This window comes from Stegodyphus dumicola, chromosome 5 (genome assembly GCF_044657685.1).
Source record: "Stegodyphus dumicola isolate Sdum_Otavi_A_Nest chromosome 5, ASM4465768v1".
Taxonomy (NCBI): domain Eukaryota; kingdom Metazoa; phylum Arthropoda; class Arachnida; order Araneae; family Eresidae; genus Stegodyphus; species Stegodyphus dumicola.
In genome coordinates, this window is record NC_140772.1 from 219,457,225 (window position 1) to 219,475,774 (window position 18,550).

General features: G+C 33.2%; 1 protein-coding gene across 1 annotated transcript in view; it reads right to left on the minus strand.

Annotated features, from left to right (window-relative positions):
* The window catches only part of LOC118194816 (small ribosomal subunit protein uS5m-like), a 98,738-nt gene extending 82,910 nt beyond the window's left edge, over positions 1–15,828 (minus strand). Inside the window, exons 1-3 of the mRNA XM_085817670.1 lie at positions 15,696–15,828; positions 15,508–15,606; positions 4,285–4,404 (exon numbers count right to left, since the gene is read on the minus strand). Coding sequence (XP_085673796.1) covers positions 4,285–4,404; positions 15,508–15,606; positions 15,696–15,771 — 295 coding nt within the window. The 5' untranslated portion in view covers positions 15,772–15,828. The remainder of the gene's footprint in view (positions 1–4,284; positions 4,405–15,507; positions 15,607–15,695) is intronic.
* Between the last annotated feature and the right edge of the window lie 2,722 nt (positions 15,829–18,550).

Sequence of the window (18,550 nt, forward strand, 5' to 3'; positions counted from 1 at the left end):
CGTGCATGGAAATAATTTAAATATTTTATGTTTGTAGGAATTTGGTATACGTTTAAGTTGAAGTAAACGTGCATGGAAATAATTTAAATATTTGACACTAAGTATTTGTAATGCTTGCGGTATGAATTCATTGGTGATGTGTATAATATAATAGATGATTTAGAGGTAAAAGTTTTTGGATATTTTATTTATTTTATATGTGGAAATGTTCATATTTGGAAAGGGTATAAACTTTTTCGTAATCGGGTAATTTCATATATGTTCTTTTTGCCGGGTTTAAAGATTCAGAAAATTGTCATGTATTTTCGTGAAATTTTTCTAATTTATGAGAAAAAAGCAGTGTACATGGATATAGTGAAGAGTGTGCGCAATGCCATTTTTGTACAATTCTGGGATGTTTTTAAGTAAAAATAAGTCGACGTGTACATGGTTTAGTGATATTTTAATTAAATGATAGTTATTTTGTGAATTTTAAGTTTGTAGGAATTTGGTATACGTTTAAGTTGAAGTAAACGTGCATGGAAATAATTTAAATATTTGACACTAAGTATTTGTAATGCTTGCAGTATGAATTTGTTGGCGACGTGTATAATGTAATAGATGATTTAGAGGTAAAAGTTTTTGGATATTTTATTTATTTTATATATGGAAATGTTCATATTTGGAAAGGGTATAAACTTTTTCGCGATCAGGTAATTTCATATATGTTCTTTTTACCGGGTTTAAAGATTCAGAAAATTGTCATGTATTTTCGTGAAATTTTTGTAATTTATGAGAAAAAAGCAGTGTTCATGGATATAGTGAAGAGTGTGCGCAGTGCCATTTTTGTGTAATTCTGGGATGTTTTTTTAAGTAAAAATAAGTCGGCGTGTACATGGTTTATGTGTATGTGTTATTTTGAAAAACGCGTAAGGAGTATGGTATTGTGCACTTTTTCCCAATTTTGCAGTGAATATTTGTCATGATTAAGCAGTTTTGTTAGATAAAATTTCTAGCAAAAGTGTAATTCGGCTAGTAGATTGTTGGAAGAAGTGTTCAGTAGATAAAAAGAAAAGAAACATGTCTTTACTTCGTGAAGACAAAATGGCGGCGGGAAAAAAAAAATAGAGGGCTGCTGTAGGAGAGTTGGTCGGCAAATTTTCGCCAAAAAAACGCTAAGTTACCATAATGTAAAGATCAACCTGATCTACTTCTTTACAGGGTTCAGGGCACAATTTCTCTAGAAGAGGTCTCGCTTTTTAGAACTTCTAGCTTCTCTAAAATATTTACGAATACTGTTTCCTATACTTTACATAGTCATTAGTGGATTGAAACTGCTGTTAAATTATTAGAACTCCTCCACTGATTATATATTATACTAGCAGCTTCGCTGCCAGCCTTCGTCTGGCTTTTAAATGTACCGGAAAAAATGGCTGAAGGGAATACCAAACGTTCAATTTAAAAACTGCGTAGAATTTTACTCTGCAGAAAAACTTCATAAAATTATTATGTATAACAAAATTACAGTGAAATAAGCAATATCCCTTAATACAAATATTAATTATCCTAATAAATAAATTAATCAACTTGACTTTGCAAAATCTTAAGAACTCAAATGTTATAAAGAAGGTTAAGAACTTTGTTTCCTAAAAAAATCACTGAAAACTTTTCAATATTTTAAAAACAGTGAAATCAGCAATAAATAACATAAAAGAATACAAAAGATTCTGAAAAGCAAAGTATAATTAATGATATTTTATCTTATATTTTCAAGAGAAAAAATTACAATGAAATAAGCTTTATCGCTTAATACAAATATTAATTATCCTAATAAAAAATTAACCAACTTTCCGTTGAAGAAAAAAATCATGCAAAACTTTTTAATATTTTACAAACACTGAAATAAGCAAAAAATAACATGAAAGCAACTCAAAAAACATAAAATTCCACGCAGAATTTTACTCCACAGAACTTTATCAAAAAAAAAAAAAAAAAAAAAAAAAATCAATAAAAATGTATTTTATATATATATATATATATATAAAAATGACAATGAAATTTGCCAATCTCTTAAAAACAGTGACATAAGAAATACGATGAAAAACTGTTGCCAAACCCATATTTCTAAAAGAATGAAACTATTAAAAATGATGCGATTTCATCAAAAATCTATAAACAACAATAAGACAGGAAAATTGTTGCCAAAATCACATTTTTAAAGATGCGAGATGTGAAAAGAGTATTCGGAAGCTTCATTTAAATATTTTTTTAAAAATACAAAATATTATCATTTTATCAAAATTCTTTTTGTAAAAGCAGTCGCAAGGATGAAAGTTTAACGTGTTCAAAATAAAAAAAATAAAATAAAATAAAATATACCTTTTTAAAAATAAACTTTTTTAGAAAAAATCCCGTTGAAAAGGTGTTAAAGTCCCTTTGTTACATAAATTCATATTTAATCGATTTATTGAAACAAGAAATTTATTTTAAGTTCGTAAAATAACTAAGTGCCTACGTTTCATGATAATACTCACGGTGTAATAAAAATATCTACAGGGTGTTTATAAAGTCCGGACCCATTTTTATATTTAATAACTCATGAAATAATATAGATTAAAATTAATAACATAAATGGTTAGATAGACTCAAAAAGTTTCATCACCCTTGTCAATGAACTTCCACGTGTGTCCCCTTCGTTGCATGGAGAATATCAAGTCGATATTCAATTTTATGGCAGGTAAAAGCATGTCGGCATTTCACGGCAAGCATGTCGGCATCCACAGAGGCTATTGCGGTTGTAATTCTGGCTTTTAGGTCATCAATGTTTGACACTCCTCCTGTATACATTGTCCTTTACAAATGCTCAAAGGAAAAAGTCCAGCGGCGTTATATCAGGTGATCTGGGTAGCAAGGAATTGGACCTCCTCGCCCAATCCATCTTTCTGTAAGATGGTCCTTCAGAGAACAACAAACGATGGTACCCCAATGAGGTGGTGCACCATCTTGCTGCAAAAAGACATGTGGCTGAAGCTCTTCAAGTTGTGGAAATACGAAGTTTTCCAACATGTCTAAGTATACGACTGATGAGATCGTCTTTTCTTTAAAAAAGAAAGGCCCAATGACTCGGTCGTGCATTAGTCCACACCACACATTATCCTTTGGGGAATCCCTTTGTGCCTCACGGTATTCATGGGGGTTTTCAGATCCCCATTGCGCACATTATGGTGATTAACAATGCTAGAAAGATGAAAGGATGCTTCGTCGAAGAACATTACGTGCTTCAGAAATTCAGCAGCATCTTCTATCCTCCTTAGCATATTTGCTGCAAAGGCCATCCTTCGATTTGAACTTTGTATGCATGCAGTCTTAATTTTTTTCTTAATAACCTTGTACACCGTCGAAATTGGCATATCCAATTCTCTTGCTGCTGATCTCACAGATCTAGGATTGTGTAAAAATGTCTCTCTGACACGCTCAACATAAAAATCACTTGTGCAGGGACGTTTGAAACATTTCTTATATGTGATACTCCTAGTTTCTAGAAAATTCTTTTTCCACCGCAAGATGCTGCTTCTGGATGGAGGATATTTTTGGTAAATTCTTCTGCAATTTCTCTGTGTTTGCATTATGGTTTTCGTTTCTATGAGCCACCATAAAATCTGTGCTTTCTCTTGTGGTGTATGCATTCTCCTTAATATCTGGTCGAATAAAATATCACATACAAAAGTACTAGAACAAGCACATCAAAGTAAACATAACATTGCAATAGTTGCCAAAAACAAAAGAGAGAAAAATGAAATTAATAAACAGATGTTATTTAGAAAAGTACAGATATTTAGACTGGAAAATGAAATTATTTGAAATTAACTACACGCGCAGATGATATTTACAAAAGTAAAGATATACAAACCTGAAAAGGAAAATATATAAGTTATTTCATCAATAAATGCCATATATTTGTTTATATCTTCATTATTTTATGAGTTATTAAACATCAAAATGGGTTAAACACCCTGTATTTCATATTTTTAGGACTTTTTTCCTATAGTTTTTCAAGTTTTCCACCTTCAAATTAGTCTACTTCTAAAGCCAGTTCAGAGCTGATTTTCCCATTCAGAGCATAATTTGAAAATTTTTAATAAGCTTTACCTTTCGGAGAAGAGAAAAAGTCACAAAATATAAGATCATCAAAGAAAATTTGTTAATTTTTTGTTACGCCCACTTTTACGAGAAGAATCAATATTTAACAGTTTGAAATTAAACTATGTAAGAATTTTCGCATATGTAAGTCACTGAAAAGCTTACCAAATCCTATGACCTGTCCTCTGTTTAGATCACGAGGTACTTTTCTAGATTTTCCTCTTCCTTTCTTACGACCAGCAGGACTGACACTGGTAACTCCTTTCCATAACTGTTCAGCAGTCACTAAAATTTTAAAAATAATGAAAAGTATTCCTTTTTAAATTAACATTATTTATGACACTGCATTAAATAAATAATTTCTACACTAATTAATCACTCAAGTGTGGTACAATATTAAGTGTATATAGATGACAACAATAAAAGTATGCAAATTTAATTCATCACCTAAAGATACATAATCATATTAAATGATAAATCATAGTAATAACCAAATAAAACATTTCTCTCTTGCAAAGCATTATAAATAACCAAAGTTACTTAGTAATTAAAAATCAATTATATATGTCATATACCTCATTTTAAGACTTTTCATTTTTATGTATGGAAAAACTGGAGTTGGATTTATTTAATAAATCATTATTCAGTTTCTCAATACATAAAAATTAGACTAAGATTTTTTTTTTGTAAGAACACTAATTAAAATTCATTAAAAGTATGAGAATAAGTGTAAAATTTGCAGGCATACCATATATACAAGGTGTGACATAAAAAAAAATGAGCCTAAGTGTGTAGCTTGAAAATAAAGTGGAGTTGGCAACAACTGTTCTGGTGACCCTATGCCATACACCTTCTCTATCCATGCGGCCAGTTTCAACTTAACTGGCCATGACAGTGGGGAGTACCGCGTTATAGAGTGAACATGTGCAACTGCATTCTGCCAGAAAAATGTTGACTGCTACATTGTTTGTTGGATGTTTTAATGCTGATCGTTTGAGGATTTGTAAGTGCGGAAATGCTGACAGTATATTCTTGAAAAATATGTCATTCGACAGCCCTTTATAAGAGTAACAGTTTGATATAACACTCATAGGGGTGCTCCTTATCACCTGTGGATGGTTGAATTAATTACAACTTCGGAAAATAGGTCTCTGCTTTTCAACAATCATTACTCCGTTTCAACGGTGGTGTAAGTTTTATGTACTAGATATTTTCAAGATTTCATTTGAAAATTATGTTTTAAATTTATATTTTCTTATAAGAGAAATTTTCTTCTTTACATTAAGATAAATACTTTTCCTATACCTATTTGCATTTAAAAATTATTATATTTTCAAATTTTGATACTTATCCTCTTTTATCTTAAGAAAAATTTATTGAGTTACATTATTGTATCGGCTCTAACTGATCTAAATACATATATCTTTTATATTTTCATTTTAAGATTTTGTTGAAATATAATGATTTTATAATAGAAATAACAAGAAGAATTTTCTCTTTCTTATCATATTGGTTTAATTTCTGAATATTCATTATTTTAAAAAAGTTATTATACATTTTTCAATATTTTACTATTTATTTTCATATTTAAATCATTGGAATATTACTAGCAATGCATATGTCAAAATTTAACTAAGCGCATGCAATAATACATTCACCTAATATATAAAATTGTTAATATCCTTAATTGTAAAATAAATAAATCTCATTTTAAATATGTTTAAAGAAATTGTTTAGTTTTCTGTAATTGGAAACACTAAATATTTAAATATTATTAAATAGTAATATACGAAATAAAAGTTATCGCATTGTTTACATTTTAATAGCAGAAAGCATTGACTCTTGTGTTTTGAAGATTTCAATTTTACAAGACTTCAACTTTTTATTTCTATTTTTCTTCTCTACATTTCTATTATTTTATAATAATGAGTACCATTGATACTTTTTCGGACACAAATTCAGAATTGGATATGGAGTATTCAACTGACGTTCTCGAAAATTCTGAAAATGTCCTCGTCAGCAATAAGGAGGTCATCGAATTCTTTTACAACAAAGGACTGAAATTGTTAAAATCCAAAAAGGGGGAAAAAGAACACTATTCCATTAAAGTTACAAAATCAACTAACACAAATTTTGGACAATCTAAGAAATATTGCCATGAAATCAACTGAAATTAAGAACTATTCTGATAAATCAGGCCAAGTCACTCCTACTATCCTGTCTCCAAATACTCATAATAAGAAGACTACTATGCAAGACAAAGCAGGGCAAGTTACTCCGTCTATTCAGTCTCCTCAATCTCAAAAAGAAAAAATCAATACTCAAAATAAATCAGCTCATATTATTCCTAATTTTCATTTAAATGAAACTCACACTGATAATTTTCATCAAGATCACTTGCATATGAGATCAAACTGCCATACACATTCTACTCCGAATATCACACTACCACACAATTATCCATCTGTGAACGATTACAACTCAAATAAAAAATCTCCAGCACTTATCATCCATCCAAAAGAAAATAATACGACTGAAAAACTTTTAGATGATTTGGATCACTATGTACCATTAAACAATTTGAAACAGAAAATTAAAAAAATAACCAAACTTAAAAGAGGAGGCCTGGTTGTCACCTGCGAATCTTACAACGATGTCAAACTCCTTAAAACAACAATAATAGATAATATTTCTCTTCGAATTTCTTTACCAAGACTCCCAAGATGTAACTTTCACAATGTTCCAGCCCATTACACGGATCAGGACATTTCTGCCTTAATATCTTCGTTAATAGATGCTTCCAACCACTCTTTCACCCCACTTTTCAAACTTTCAGAAAGATCAGAATCTACAACAAAGTGGGTAATTGAATGTTCCCCCACGGTTTTTGAACTTCTTATCAACATGAAATCAATTGCAATAGGTTGGAAAACTATTCGAATCACCGAGCACTTCGGAATTCGTCGATGCAATAATTGTCAAGATTTCACACATTCAAGCAAATTCTGCACTTATTCAACACATTGTCTATACTGCAGAGATAATCATCATATCTCGCAATGTCAAGCTCCAGCTCCATCCTGCATTAACTGTCAAGTTAATAACTCTTATTTTAACACCAATTTTCATATCTATCATGCTGCAAATGACGTTCACTGCCCTTCTTATCAATTAGAAGTCTCGAAAATAAAATCAAGAACATACTACTAATGGATTCTTATAAACAAATAAGAATACTACAAATAAATTTACAAAGAGCTCGTGCTACTTTACCGAATGCTCTACAGTTTGCAAAAGAAGAAAATATCAATATCATCTTTGCACAAGAACCATATATTTCCTCAACAAGGAAATTGGAAATTCCATCGGGGCTATTTTATCATCTTTCGCATTCTCATAAATCTGCTATAATCTACACTGGGCCTCTAACTCCAATAATAGTTCATACTACTCTACATACAATAACTATCAAATTAGAATTTCTTATTCATCCTTTATTTTGTACCTCCATTTATGCTCCTCCATCAATAGACTTGCAAGAGATACTTATAGAACTGGACTTAATTCAACTGCCTCCAAACTCAAATCACATCATTGCAGGAGACTTCAACGCACATAGCCCTGTATGGGGAGCGCCGGTTGAAAATAATAGAGGTAGACTGCTTTTAGAATTTATTCAAGAAAAACGACTTACAATTTTAAATAACGCTAATAGTCCACCTACATTCCTGACACTAAGAGCACAAGGTTGGATTGACTTAACTCTCACAACGCCTAAAATAGCATCCTGAATCACAAATTGGAAAGTTTCTGAAATAGAATCTTTTAGTGATCACTGATTCATCACCTTTGAAATACAATCTGATTTAACTTTTAATAAAAAACGTCGCTTCAAAACTCATTATGGCGGACACAATAAATTTATAGCTAATCTACAAAATTACTCTGACAGTATTCTTCATTCCTTAAAAACAGCCTCTTCAAAAGCGGAAGTAAATTCCTCTGTTTCATACCTCATAAATAGTATAACAGAGATCTGCAACTCCTCATATAAACGATGCTCAGGTACCAAATAATTAAGTACTCCATGGTGGAACCAAAATCTTGCAATAGAAAGAAAAAAAGTAAGAGCTCTTAGAAGAAGATACAAAGCCTGTATAGAAGATACAGAAAGAACTCACTATAAAATAGCTTTCCAAAAAGCAAGAGCGCATTATAAAAGAAATATCAGAATATCAAAAATTAATAGTTGGAAAACATTTTGCACTTCTACCTCCAAAATTTATGGCTCCGCCTTCAAAATAGCGCACAATAAAATTTTCACTCCTCCTTCATTATCAATGTACAGCTTCTCTGAATCAATTTCCTCTTCCCAAGCTGCGTTAGAAATTTTATCAATACTATTCCCACAAGATGAATATGGATCGAATCATACCACAGATACAGAAGCATCTAACAGTTCTTCTACACGTCGTCCTAATCCACCAACAGTTATCATCCCTCCAAAGATCGATGAATTGGAACATATCATCAAAATACTAAATAACAGGAAAGCACCAGGTCCCGATGGTATCGACAACATCATCTTAAAACTTATTTTTTATAATTATCAACAAATTATTATATCATTCATTAACGCCTGCTGGTATAACTTAACATTTCCTAATATATTAAAAAATGCAGAAGTTGTTTTGCTCCTCAAGAAAAATATACCAGCCACAAACCCTCTATCTTATAGACCAATATGCCTTCTTCCCACGTTGGGCAAACTCCTTGAAAAACTAATCCTTTCAAGACTTTTATATCATCTAAATAAGAATAAAATCATGCATGAAAATCAGTATGGATTCACACCAAATAAATCAACAGATCATGCTTTTCAAAAAATGCAAGAAGTCTTGCATTTTTTGAAAATGCAAGACTATTCGATTCTATCCGCTGGAAAGACATCATAACAATTCGATAACAATTCGATCGACCTTCGATTCTATCCGTTGGAAAGACATCATAACAATTCTAGAAATAATATCATGCCCTCAGGATATCCTTCATATTATCAAAGACTACCTATGCAATAGAACTCTACAATATTCTTCAGATTCCGGTGCAATAAATTATAAATTAACAAAAGGTTGTCCTCAAGGATCTTGCTTAAGCCCTACGTTTTGGAATCTTATAGCAAATGAAGTTTTAAAACTATACGACAATATTAATCATACCCATATCCAAGCATACGCAGATGATTTTCTTCTCATTGTGAACGCAAGTAGCCGGAAATCAATAGAAATTAACTCCAGTTTTTCTTTAAATATCTTCCGCAACTGGACAGATAAATTTCATCTTAAAATTTCTACTACGAAATGTAAAGCACTATATATTCCAAAAAGAGGTACTTCCATAAAAAACCTAAGAAAGCCAATAATCAAAATTTCTCAAGAAAAAATCAAAACTGACAAGAGCATCACATATCTGGGAATAGTATTAGATACTCGGCAATCCTGGCATTTCCATATTCAATATCTCAAAAACAAAACTTTAACCCTTCACAATTCTCTTCGATCTGTAACAGCCAGCACTTGGGGTATATCCTCAAAATTAGAAAAAATTTGGTACATAACAGTTATTGAAAAAATACTACTATATGGTGCTTCCGTCTGGGGTTTAACCTTGAATTCCCAGGCTCAAATACATTTACTTTCAATCCAAAGACCTTTCCTCCTCTCTCTAGCAAAAGCATATAGAACTACTCCAACTAGTGCGCTACAAATAATAACAGGCATCCCTCCAATTACTTTATCTCTAATAAAAGAAGCAAATAAAGTAAGAATATCAAAACTAAGAATTCAAAGCATAATGAATAATAATGTATTTCAACCCACAGATTTTGAATATCTTAAACACAACTTAGAGCTACATCCTACATATTTTTACACAAAATCCCTATTGGGAACCTTTGAACTCAATAAATATGAACTCACCATATATACTGATGGTTCGAAATCTGAAGCAGGCGTTGGTAGTGCATATTGCGCATTCCGAAAAAATTCAAATATTAAAAACTGGAATATTCGTTTAAACAATAACAACTCAGTTTTTCAAGCAGAACTTTTTGCAATCAAAGAAGCCATATGCTTCGCAAAAGAACTTTCTTTACCATCCTTAATTCTCTCTGATAGTGCATCTGGTATTCAAGCTATAATTGGACACAGTCGTTCGCCTATTGTACAAGAAATCCATTTTCTACTTTCTCAATTTCAAAACAATAATAGACCACATTTCAAATGGATTAAAGCACACATCGGTAATAGTGGTAACGAGCTCGCCGACAAACTAGCAAAAGGGGCTGCAAACAATTCTTCCCTTTCAAATTACTCAATTCCATATCCAATATCATTACTAAAAACAAAATTAGAAACAGAATTAATGCACTTATGGAAGCAAACCTGGACTGAAGCAACTACCGGCAGAGGAACATTTACTTTCATATCAAAACCTTCAAGATCATTAATATCTACCAACCGTTCAATTACATTTTTCCTAACAGCTCATGGTCCATTTCCAGAATACCTTCATAGATTCGGACTTCAGCATACAAATCTCTGTACCTGTGGTAATGAAGGCACACTAGATCATTATCTCTTTCACTGCAACCTTACTAAAGATTATCACCTTAAAGCATACAATTTAACTTCTGCTCAGTTATGGTTTAAACAGTTATTAAAAAGTAATATTCTCAGAAATAATCTTCATAATATAATAAATTATATCTCCGCAAACATCGATAATCTTAAAGGAACTTGAAATCATTATTCTTTGTTCATTTACCTTACTTAATATGCCATTCTTTCTACTACCTCATTTTAATGCTTTCACTCAAGACTATCTTTATTTAAACCTTCAAGATCTCTCAAGCTCGATCAAGAATTTAAGGATATTTTCTAACTCCATCTCCTTAATATATTAATAAAGTCTCAACTCAAGATTTTTAGTCAAGTCTTTTACTCAAGAATGACTCTCTATCAAGAATTTCCACGAACTTTTCATTCAGGTCATCCTAATTCATTCAAATACTATTTCTCATCAACTTTTATTCAATTACTGCTCTTCATTCTCCATAATGAAATACTTTACTCTTTACATATCTTACATTCTCAGCCTCTACTATTCTTATACATTATGTTGTTCATTTTCAAAATTTGTAATGATCTTCTTAAGTATTTACTTATTTATTTACGTTTCATTTACTTTCATATTTTTTTTAGGTATTATGCTTTTATATATTTAATTTCTTCAATTTTTATTATATAATTCTCAAAATTCTGATACTTTATTTGACTTCATATATAACACCATTGTATTTATCTTATTCTAAATTTTTAACTTTTATTTATTGTATCTATTTATGTTTATTATTTATTGTATTATTTATATATTTATTTCTTGATATTTTATTTTTATTATGTAATTATCAAAATTCTAAAATTTTATTATATTTTACATAACAACACAGTTGGTAGATGATTCCATTAGTTGAGCGTAAAAGCTGAATGTCTTAAAGGCGGTGCAGCTGCTCATCTGATGGTAAATAAAATAAATAAAATAATGTGAAAGCAGAACATCGAATCAACATCAAGTTTCTAGTGAAACTTAAGAAATCAACCACGGAGTAAAGATTTCAAATGTTAACAGAGGCTTATGAAGATGAACTTTGTATCATACAAGTGTGTTTGAATGGCATTAGTGGTTTTCAGGGAAAAGGGACAGTGTGGAAGATGATGGGGGTGCCCAGCACATTCATCATGATTGAATGGGTTCCCAGTGGTCAAACTGTTAATCAACACTGCTACATTGAAGTACTAAAACTACTTTGTGAAAAAATTAGGAAAAAATGGCCATAGTTGTGAAGCGATAGATGGCTGTTGCACCAGGACAATGTACCCGATCACATGGCCGTATCCGTCAAGAAGTTTCTGACCAGCAAAAACATTACTGTGTTGAGGCATCTTCCTAATTCACCTGACTTGGCACCATGCAACTTTTTTTTATTTCCTTACTTACTTCAAGAGAACCCATCTTACCTCACCTGAAGAGGTTCAGGCAAAATTGCAGAATCTCCTGAAGGGCCTTCCAAAAACCTTGTTCCAGAACTGTTACCGGCAATTGCAGCACCGAATGCAGAAGTGTGTGAATGCTGAAGGGAACTACTTTGAATGTGATAATGTCATGAAGAATTGTTTCTGTAAGTACAATGATTTATTGGACCAGTCTCTTTTTGTGTGTGTGTGTCACACCTTGTGTACATATACATACATATGCATTTTCTAATTATTTTTATTTGTACCCAATGAAAAGTTGCCAGTCTACATGTTGACTTTATGGAAGGGCAGAAAACGTTTACTTGGTTAATTTTACAATTCACAGACACTGTTTTACTCATAAAATAATAACATTTTATAAGAAATGAAGAAAACAAAAATATATATGGCTAGCATTCTTACAGCCACACACTGGATACAGTCAAACACAGGATACGTGAAAGCATAGGTTGGCTATCATCGCACATATATTCAAAAATATGCCCAAAACATGGTATTTCTACCGCATGTTGAAAAGGTGCAGATTATCAGAAAATACTTGCACATATATATCTATATATTATTGCTGCTAATGCTCACTTGTCTGACCTATAATCGGCCCAACCCCAAGAAATTCCTCGTGGCAAGGAGTGCAAGTTTATGCCTGTCTAAGGTGACTAGACATCCGGATTTCAAACTTCATGCCTCAAGGTCTCTCACTTGTCCAGCTTTACTGCAAGAGACTCTTAACATCAATTAACTCGAACTGGCTGCCACAGCGCATGATGATGCATTGCTGATGCTTCCAATAAGGCTATGATGTCATCACTCAGAAATGCGGGAATAAGCGAGGTGGCGACCGAGTCTCAGTGCGTTGGTGGCTAAGGTGGTTTGTACGTGCGATTGTCGTTTTTCAGTGGTTATTTAATTTTTTCTCATGTGAGTGACGTTACCCGAGGCTGCCAAAATGAAAATTGAAAGTCAACAAAGAGTTACAAAGCAAGTTTCCATTCATTTTGGATCACATTTCTCCGATGTTCAGCAGGCGTGCAGATATAACGAAGCATTTGAGTACGGATCATCACAAAAACGCCTTGAAATTGCAGACATCGTCAGGTACAATCACAAACTATTTTTCGAAATCCGAGTTAGGTGAAAAGGAAGCTAGGTTAGCTGCTACAGAAGGTACCTTTGTGTACCACACGATAGCTTTAGGTTGATGGACTATACTTCCAAATTAACGCAAAAGTGTTTTAATCCAGAATTCACTTTCGTAGAAACAAAATTTGAAGCCATTGTCGTGAATGTACTCAGTCCATATGTAATAAACAAAGTCAAAGCAGATTAAATGCTACGAATTTTGTGACAGTGTCTACAGATGCATCGAACCATAAGGATGTCAAGCTATTTTCTGCGATAGAAAATATTTTGTGCCACTGTCAGGTGGTAAAGTTAAAATCCTGGACATGCAATCTCTTCCTGGAGAAACCGTACAGATGATTTGCAATTTTCTTGTAAATGCATTACAACAACATTGTTTGATTAAAAAAGGTTGTTGGCTTCTGTGCAGACAACGCTAACACGAATTTGGGGATTAAAAAGAAGGGGTAGAAACAATATGTTTTCAATATTACAGGATGCCCTCAGGAGGAAACTGCTAGGTATTGGTTGTGCTGCTCATATAGTCAACAACACAATCCAAACAGCAGGAGATTGCTTCCAAATTTATGTGGAAGCAGTTTATTATGAAAATTTATTATTATTTCTATATCTACACTGTATGTGTTGAGTCAATCAAAGAATTTTGAGACTTGGCCTGTGTAGAGTACCAGTGCATTTTAGGATATGGGAAAACTAGATGTTTATCACTGATGCCTGCAGGAGAGAGAGTTTTAAAATTCTTTCCTGCACTGAAACCCTATTTCTTGTCAGAAGGGAAGTGCCCCACCATAATCTGAAACTTTTTTTAGAATTCATGTTCCGAATTGTGGCTCTATTTTGTACATATCGCTGCGGTGTTTTAAGTGGTAATTCTGTACATAGAAACGGACTGTAACGCCATTGGAAGTCTCTTCTGAACAGGGTGATTTAATACATAAATTCAGTGAGAGGAACACAAACTTTTTGCCCAATGAAGTATGTATGTGGATAACTCAATTAGATAAAAAAGGATTGGTGAGAAAAAATGGCATTTTAAGAACCGTTGTAAATATTTATGACTGCTCTAAATACCTGAAAGAGAGGGTTGAGCAGTTCAAAGATCTAAATTCATTTAGCTGGGTTGCATTAAAAGAGCCATCGTCATGAAAAAAGTACAAGAGAGCTTGCAACTTTTGCGGTGGAAGGTTCTGAAGGTTGACATCGATGATAACGAGTTATTTGATGAAGCTACATTAGCCAATTTATTTCACCACAAAAGATGGCAGATTGGACTTGTCAGAAAACTAGTGTTGACTGTCAATGGGCTGAACTTTTTCGTCATTTCAAGAATAAAAGAGTGCCATGTGAGCAAATACAGAAAATTTTGGAGTTTTTGTCATGTCTCCCAGGGACAAATGCCGCCAGTGAGAGTTTTCTCCTCTATGAATATCATATGGACAAATGAAAAGACACAATTAAAACTGGAAACACTACAAGCAATGTTAATGGTAAGTACATTTCTGAGTTTGACAGTTCCTGTTATGAAGATGCCTTACAAGAACCAAAACTTCTTAGAAGCATTCATTAATCCATGAAATACATCACCTACACAGGATGATCCTTCTAGGTCAGCAGCTGATCAGTTGATTTAATAACTGATTCAGTCTCAGATATGGTAAATTCTTTTTTTTTCTTGCAATAATAGAGTCTGTTTAACACACACAGCTAATTCACAAATGATGAGTAACACTCTTTACAGGACAATACGACTTCACTAAAAATTTTGCACTCCATATTTTCACTTTCAGTGTTATGTGTTTATTGTAAGGTATTTTTTAAAACATATAATACTTATTTAATAACTGATTACAGCGGATGTATTTTAATCGAAAACAGTTCGCTGTGTATTTGCGAAAATAAAACATTAAAATATAACTCTTAATGTATTATATAATTCGAGTTTAAAATTAAAAGCGGAACTTTAAATTGCGAAAGAGCGTTATATTTTGATATGTCGATGATAACCTTACCGAGTTACATAAATATCAATAGTTCGACGATCTTTTTAAGAATACTTGCTAATTCATCAATCGTAAGTAATTTTTAATGAAAACTGACATATAAAACCTCATAGTACAATGAAAAGCTAATTTACAGAACATTACAAAATTACCTCTGGAAAGGAACGTATGACTATAACGCCAAATATTCCAGTTGAGGGGAGAGAATTTGTTGTACTGTAGAGTAACATGTAGTTTATCTGCTCTCAAACCTGAAATCAACAAATTTGTTTGTTTGAAAACATAATTTGACGAATATAGGAGAAAGACAAAAAGCTGCATTTAAGAACTACATAATTACTTGTACGCGTGTCTGATACTATTAATTTGCTATACTGTTTACATAAATTCAGTACTGCAACACGACTAACCGCCATTTGTAAGCAGAGCCAGAATTAAAGTTGCCAGATAATGTTGTACTAATCCAGGAAGTATAGAATATTAGTAAAACAGGCATAAAATTTCCTGTTTTATTAATTAGCGATAAATTCCTAAATTTATTTCATTAATTACAGAAATTATCTTAAAATCAAGGTTTAGGTGTTTAATTAAATTTAGATTTGTCTGATGCAAATGAATGTTTTTACAAATGTATAACAATCAGGGCAGGCGCTAGACTTTTTCCCGCCCTGTGCAAACTTTGCAACTTCAAAATTCTGCCGCCCGGTTCCTTCCTCAGTTCTAAAACTTTTTGCGGCTAAAAATTTAGTTCTACCGCCTGAGGCAGCCACTCCGATTTCACATGCTCTGGCGCCAGCCTTAACCTACCCCACTTTTCGAATTTTTGACGTCACGGAAATATCGACTAGTTTCACCTGTCAAGACGGCGTACCCCACTTTTGACTACTACGGCGCGTTTTCGAAAGAATTGTGTTGATTAGTGTGTTTAGGTGCTAATTGTGAGATTTTCGCAATTTAAATTATTATGAGTGGAAATTTAAGCAAAATCTTTAGTGAATAGTTGTTTATCGCCGTAGTGTACTTGAGGAAAGAGGAGAATAATTTACTGCTGATGCATTAACAGTATGAAAAATTTGGAAGACTCGGCAATAAATGTGATGCATTCATCGCAAAATTCAGCGAAGCCAGTAAAACAAACGAGTGTTCGCAAAACTTATCCACATCTGAAGTCACTATACAAAAATTGTATGTGTGCCAACCCATATATTTTAATAAATAAATAAATTTAAAAAAAAACTTGCAGAAAACTTTAGATCAAGGAATAAGGGTAAAATCCTAGTATACGGTGCAGCCTTGGCGCAATTTGAAAATTATCGCCAACACCAAAAATGATCCAAAGAACGTCTATATATATATTATACACACATAGTATATATACTATATACATACTATATACTATGTTTAACTGTATATTTTCTTTGAATGACCCGTTAACTACTCATCGTATGTGTCCCGTTTTTACTGCTCATCATAAAGTCGCCAAAAGTAGCCAAATCCCGTGTGAACCGGATACTAGGATTAAACCGGAGGCTCAGGTGCTGGGCACTTCAGCAGGCTCCTAGGCTGGCACAGCCATATCCTGTGCAGAATTCATTGTAGATAGGCATATCTTTCATGGCATAACATATTGGAGAGTATAACAGAGGAAAAATAATTTTTCCTCAAGAGAGTTCAGTGGTTGTTGTATCATGGCATAGGTAAAGATAAGCAATTCCGTACGATAGTCAATTCATGAGCCTTGCGTACATACAAATCGTAAAGTCAGAACGTCCGTCAAGAGAGATAAGCGTAACAGTTACTGCTTCGACGTCCGGCGCTCAAATGAGTGAGAAACAGGTAACAGGGCAGGTCCATGGCTGGATGGGAGGAGCTACTGGTCATGTGATCCAATGGGAGTCCTGGAAAGAGAGTGCATTTTCTTGCTCGACAGGCATTGGTGGGGGGAAATTTTAAAGTTTAAACTTGGTTGAGATCCTGAGTACATTTATTTGATATAATAAAAAGAAAGTTATCAAGATACAATACAATAATGAGAAGTAAAGGGAGCCTGGACTGAAATAAGTTGGCCTAATTTTAAGGCGTTCTGAACTAAGTATTAAAATAAGATATATTGTAACGTACAAGGTGTTGGTGAAATGAATTAGTGATTCTTATTCTGCAAGACAGATGGCGACACATGAGCGTGTGCTTTTAAGAGTTGCATATGTACGGTGAAGGTATGCAAACATAAAACAAATATGGAAATGCATAAAAGTAGTACTTAAAACAGTAGATAAAATTAAATTAAGTGCCGGAGAACTGCTCCGGGTCTTTTTTTGTTAGCTTCGCTGGTATAATCATAATTTAGTCTTGGGATAGAGCTGTTGTTGATCTTTTCGATGTTGTTGAAGAATTTCCGTGCTATTTTTGCTATGTGTATGCTAATGCTTTCAATATTTAACTCGTTCTGAATAGCCTCGTTCTTGAAGAACCAAGGACTATTGGATATAATCCTCAGCATAACATTTTGACTTTGCTGAATTTTCAGCATGTGAGTTTTGCACAGATAGCCCCAGACTGGGCAGGCATAGGTGATAATAGGTCGCAGCATGGATCTAGTATATACATGAAGTTTGTTTTGTATAGATAAAACGGAGTTTCGGGCAATTAGGGGGTTGAGTAAAGCTTTAGTACCCCGAAACTTGTTCAAAACAAATGTTATGTGTGGGGCCCAAGTGAATTGGTCTAAAATGACACCGAGGTATTTGGCTTGCTTGGCCCAGGGAATGCTGATGTCGTACATTTTGAGGGTGATACTTAAGTCGAAAATCCTTTTCTTCGTGAAATAAACAGCTTCCGACTTTTCAACATTTATCTTGATTTTCCACTTAATCATCCAGGACTCTAAGAACACATCCAGGAACATGGATGTGTTCTTGTAGTGCCTGTACGTCTGCGGCCATAGACGCAGCTTGGTAGAGGATCGCAGTGTCGTCTGCATAGAGTGCTAGTGTGGTGAGAGGGTTGTGAGGGATGTCGTTCGTATAAATAGAAAATAATGTGGACGAAAGTAAACTTCCTTGCGGTAAGCCCGCAAGGGTTACTTTCCGTGTAGAGTGAGTGTTGTTATAACGAACGACACGTGTCTATATAGATAGGAATTAATGATGTTAATGATATAATCTGGGAAACCCAGAGTGATTAGCTTGTATGTGA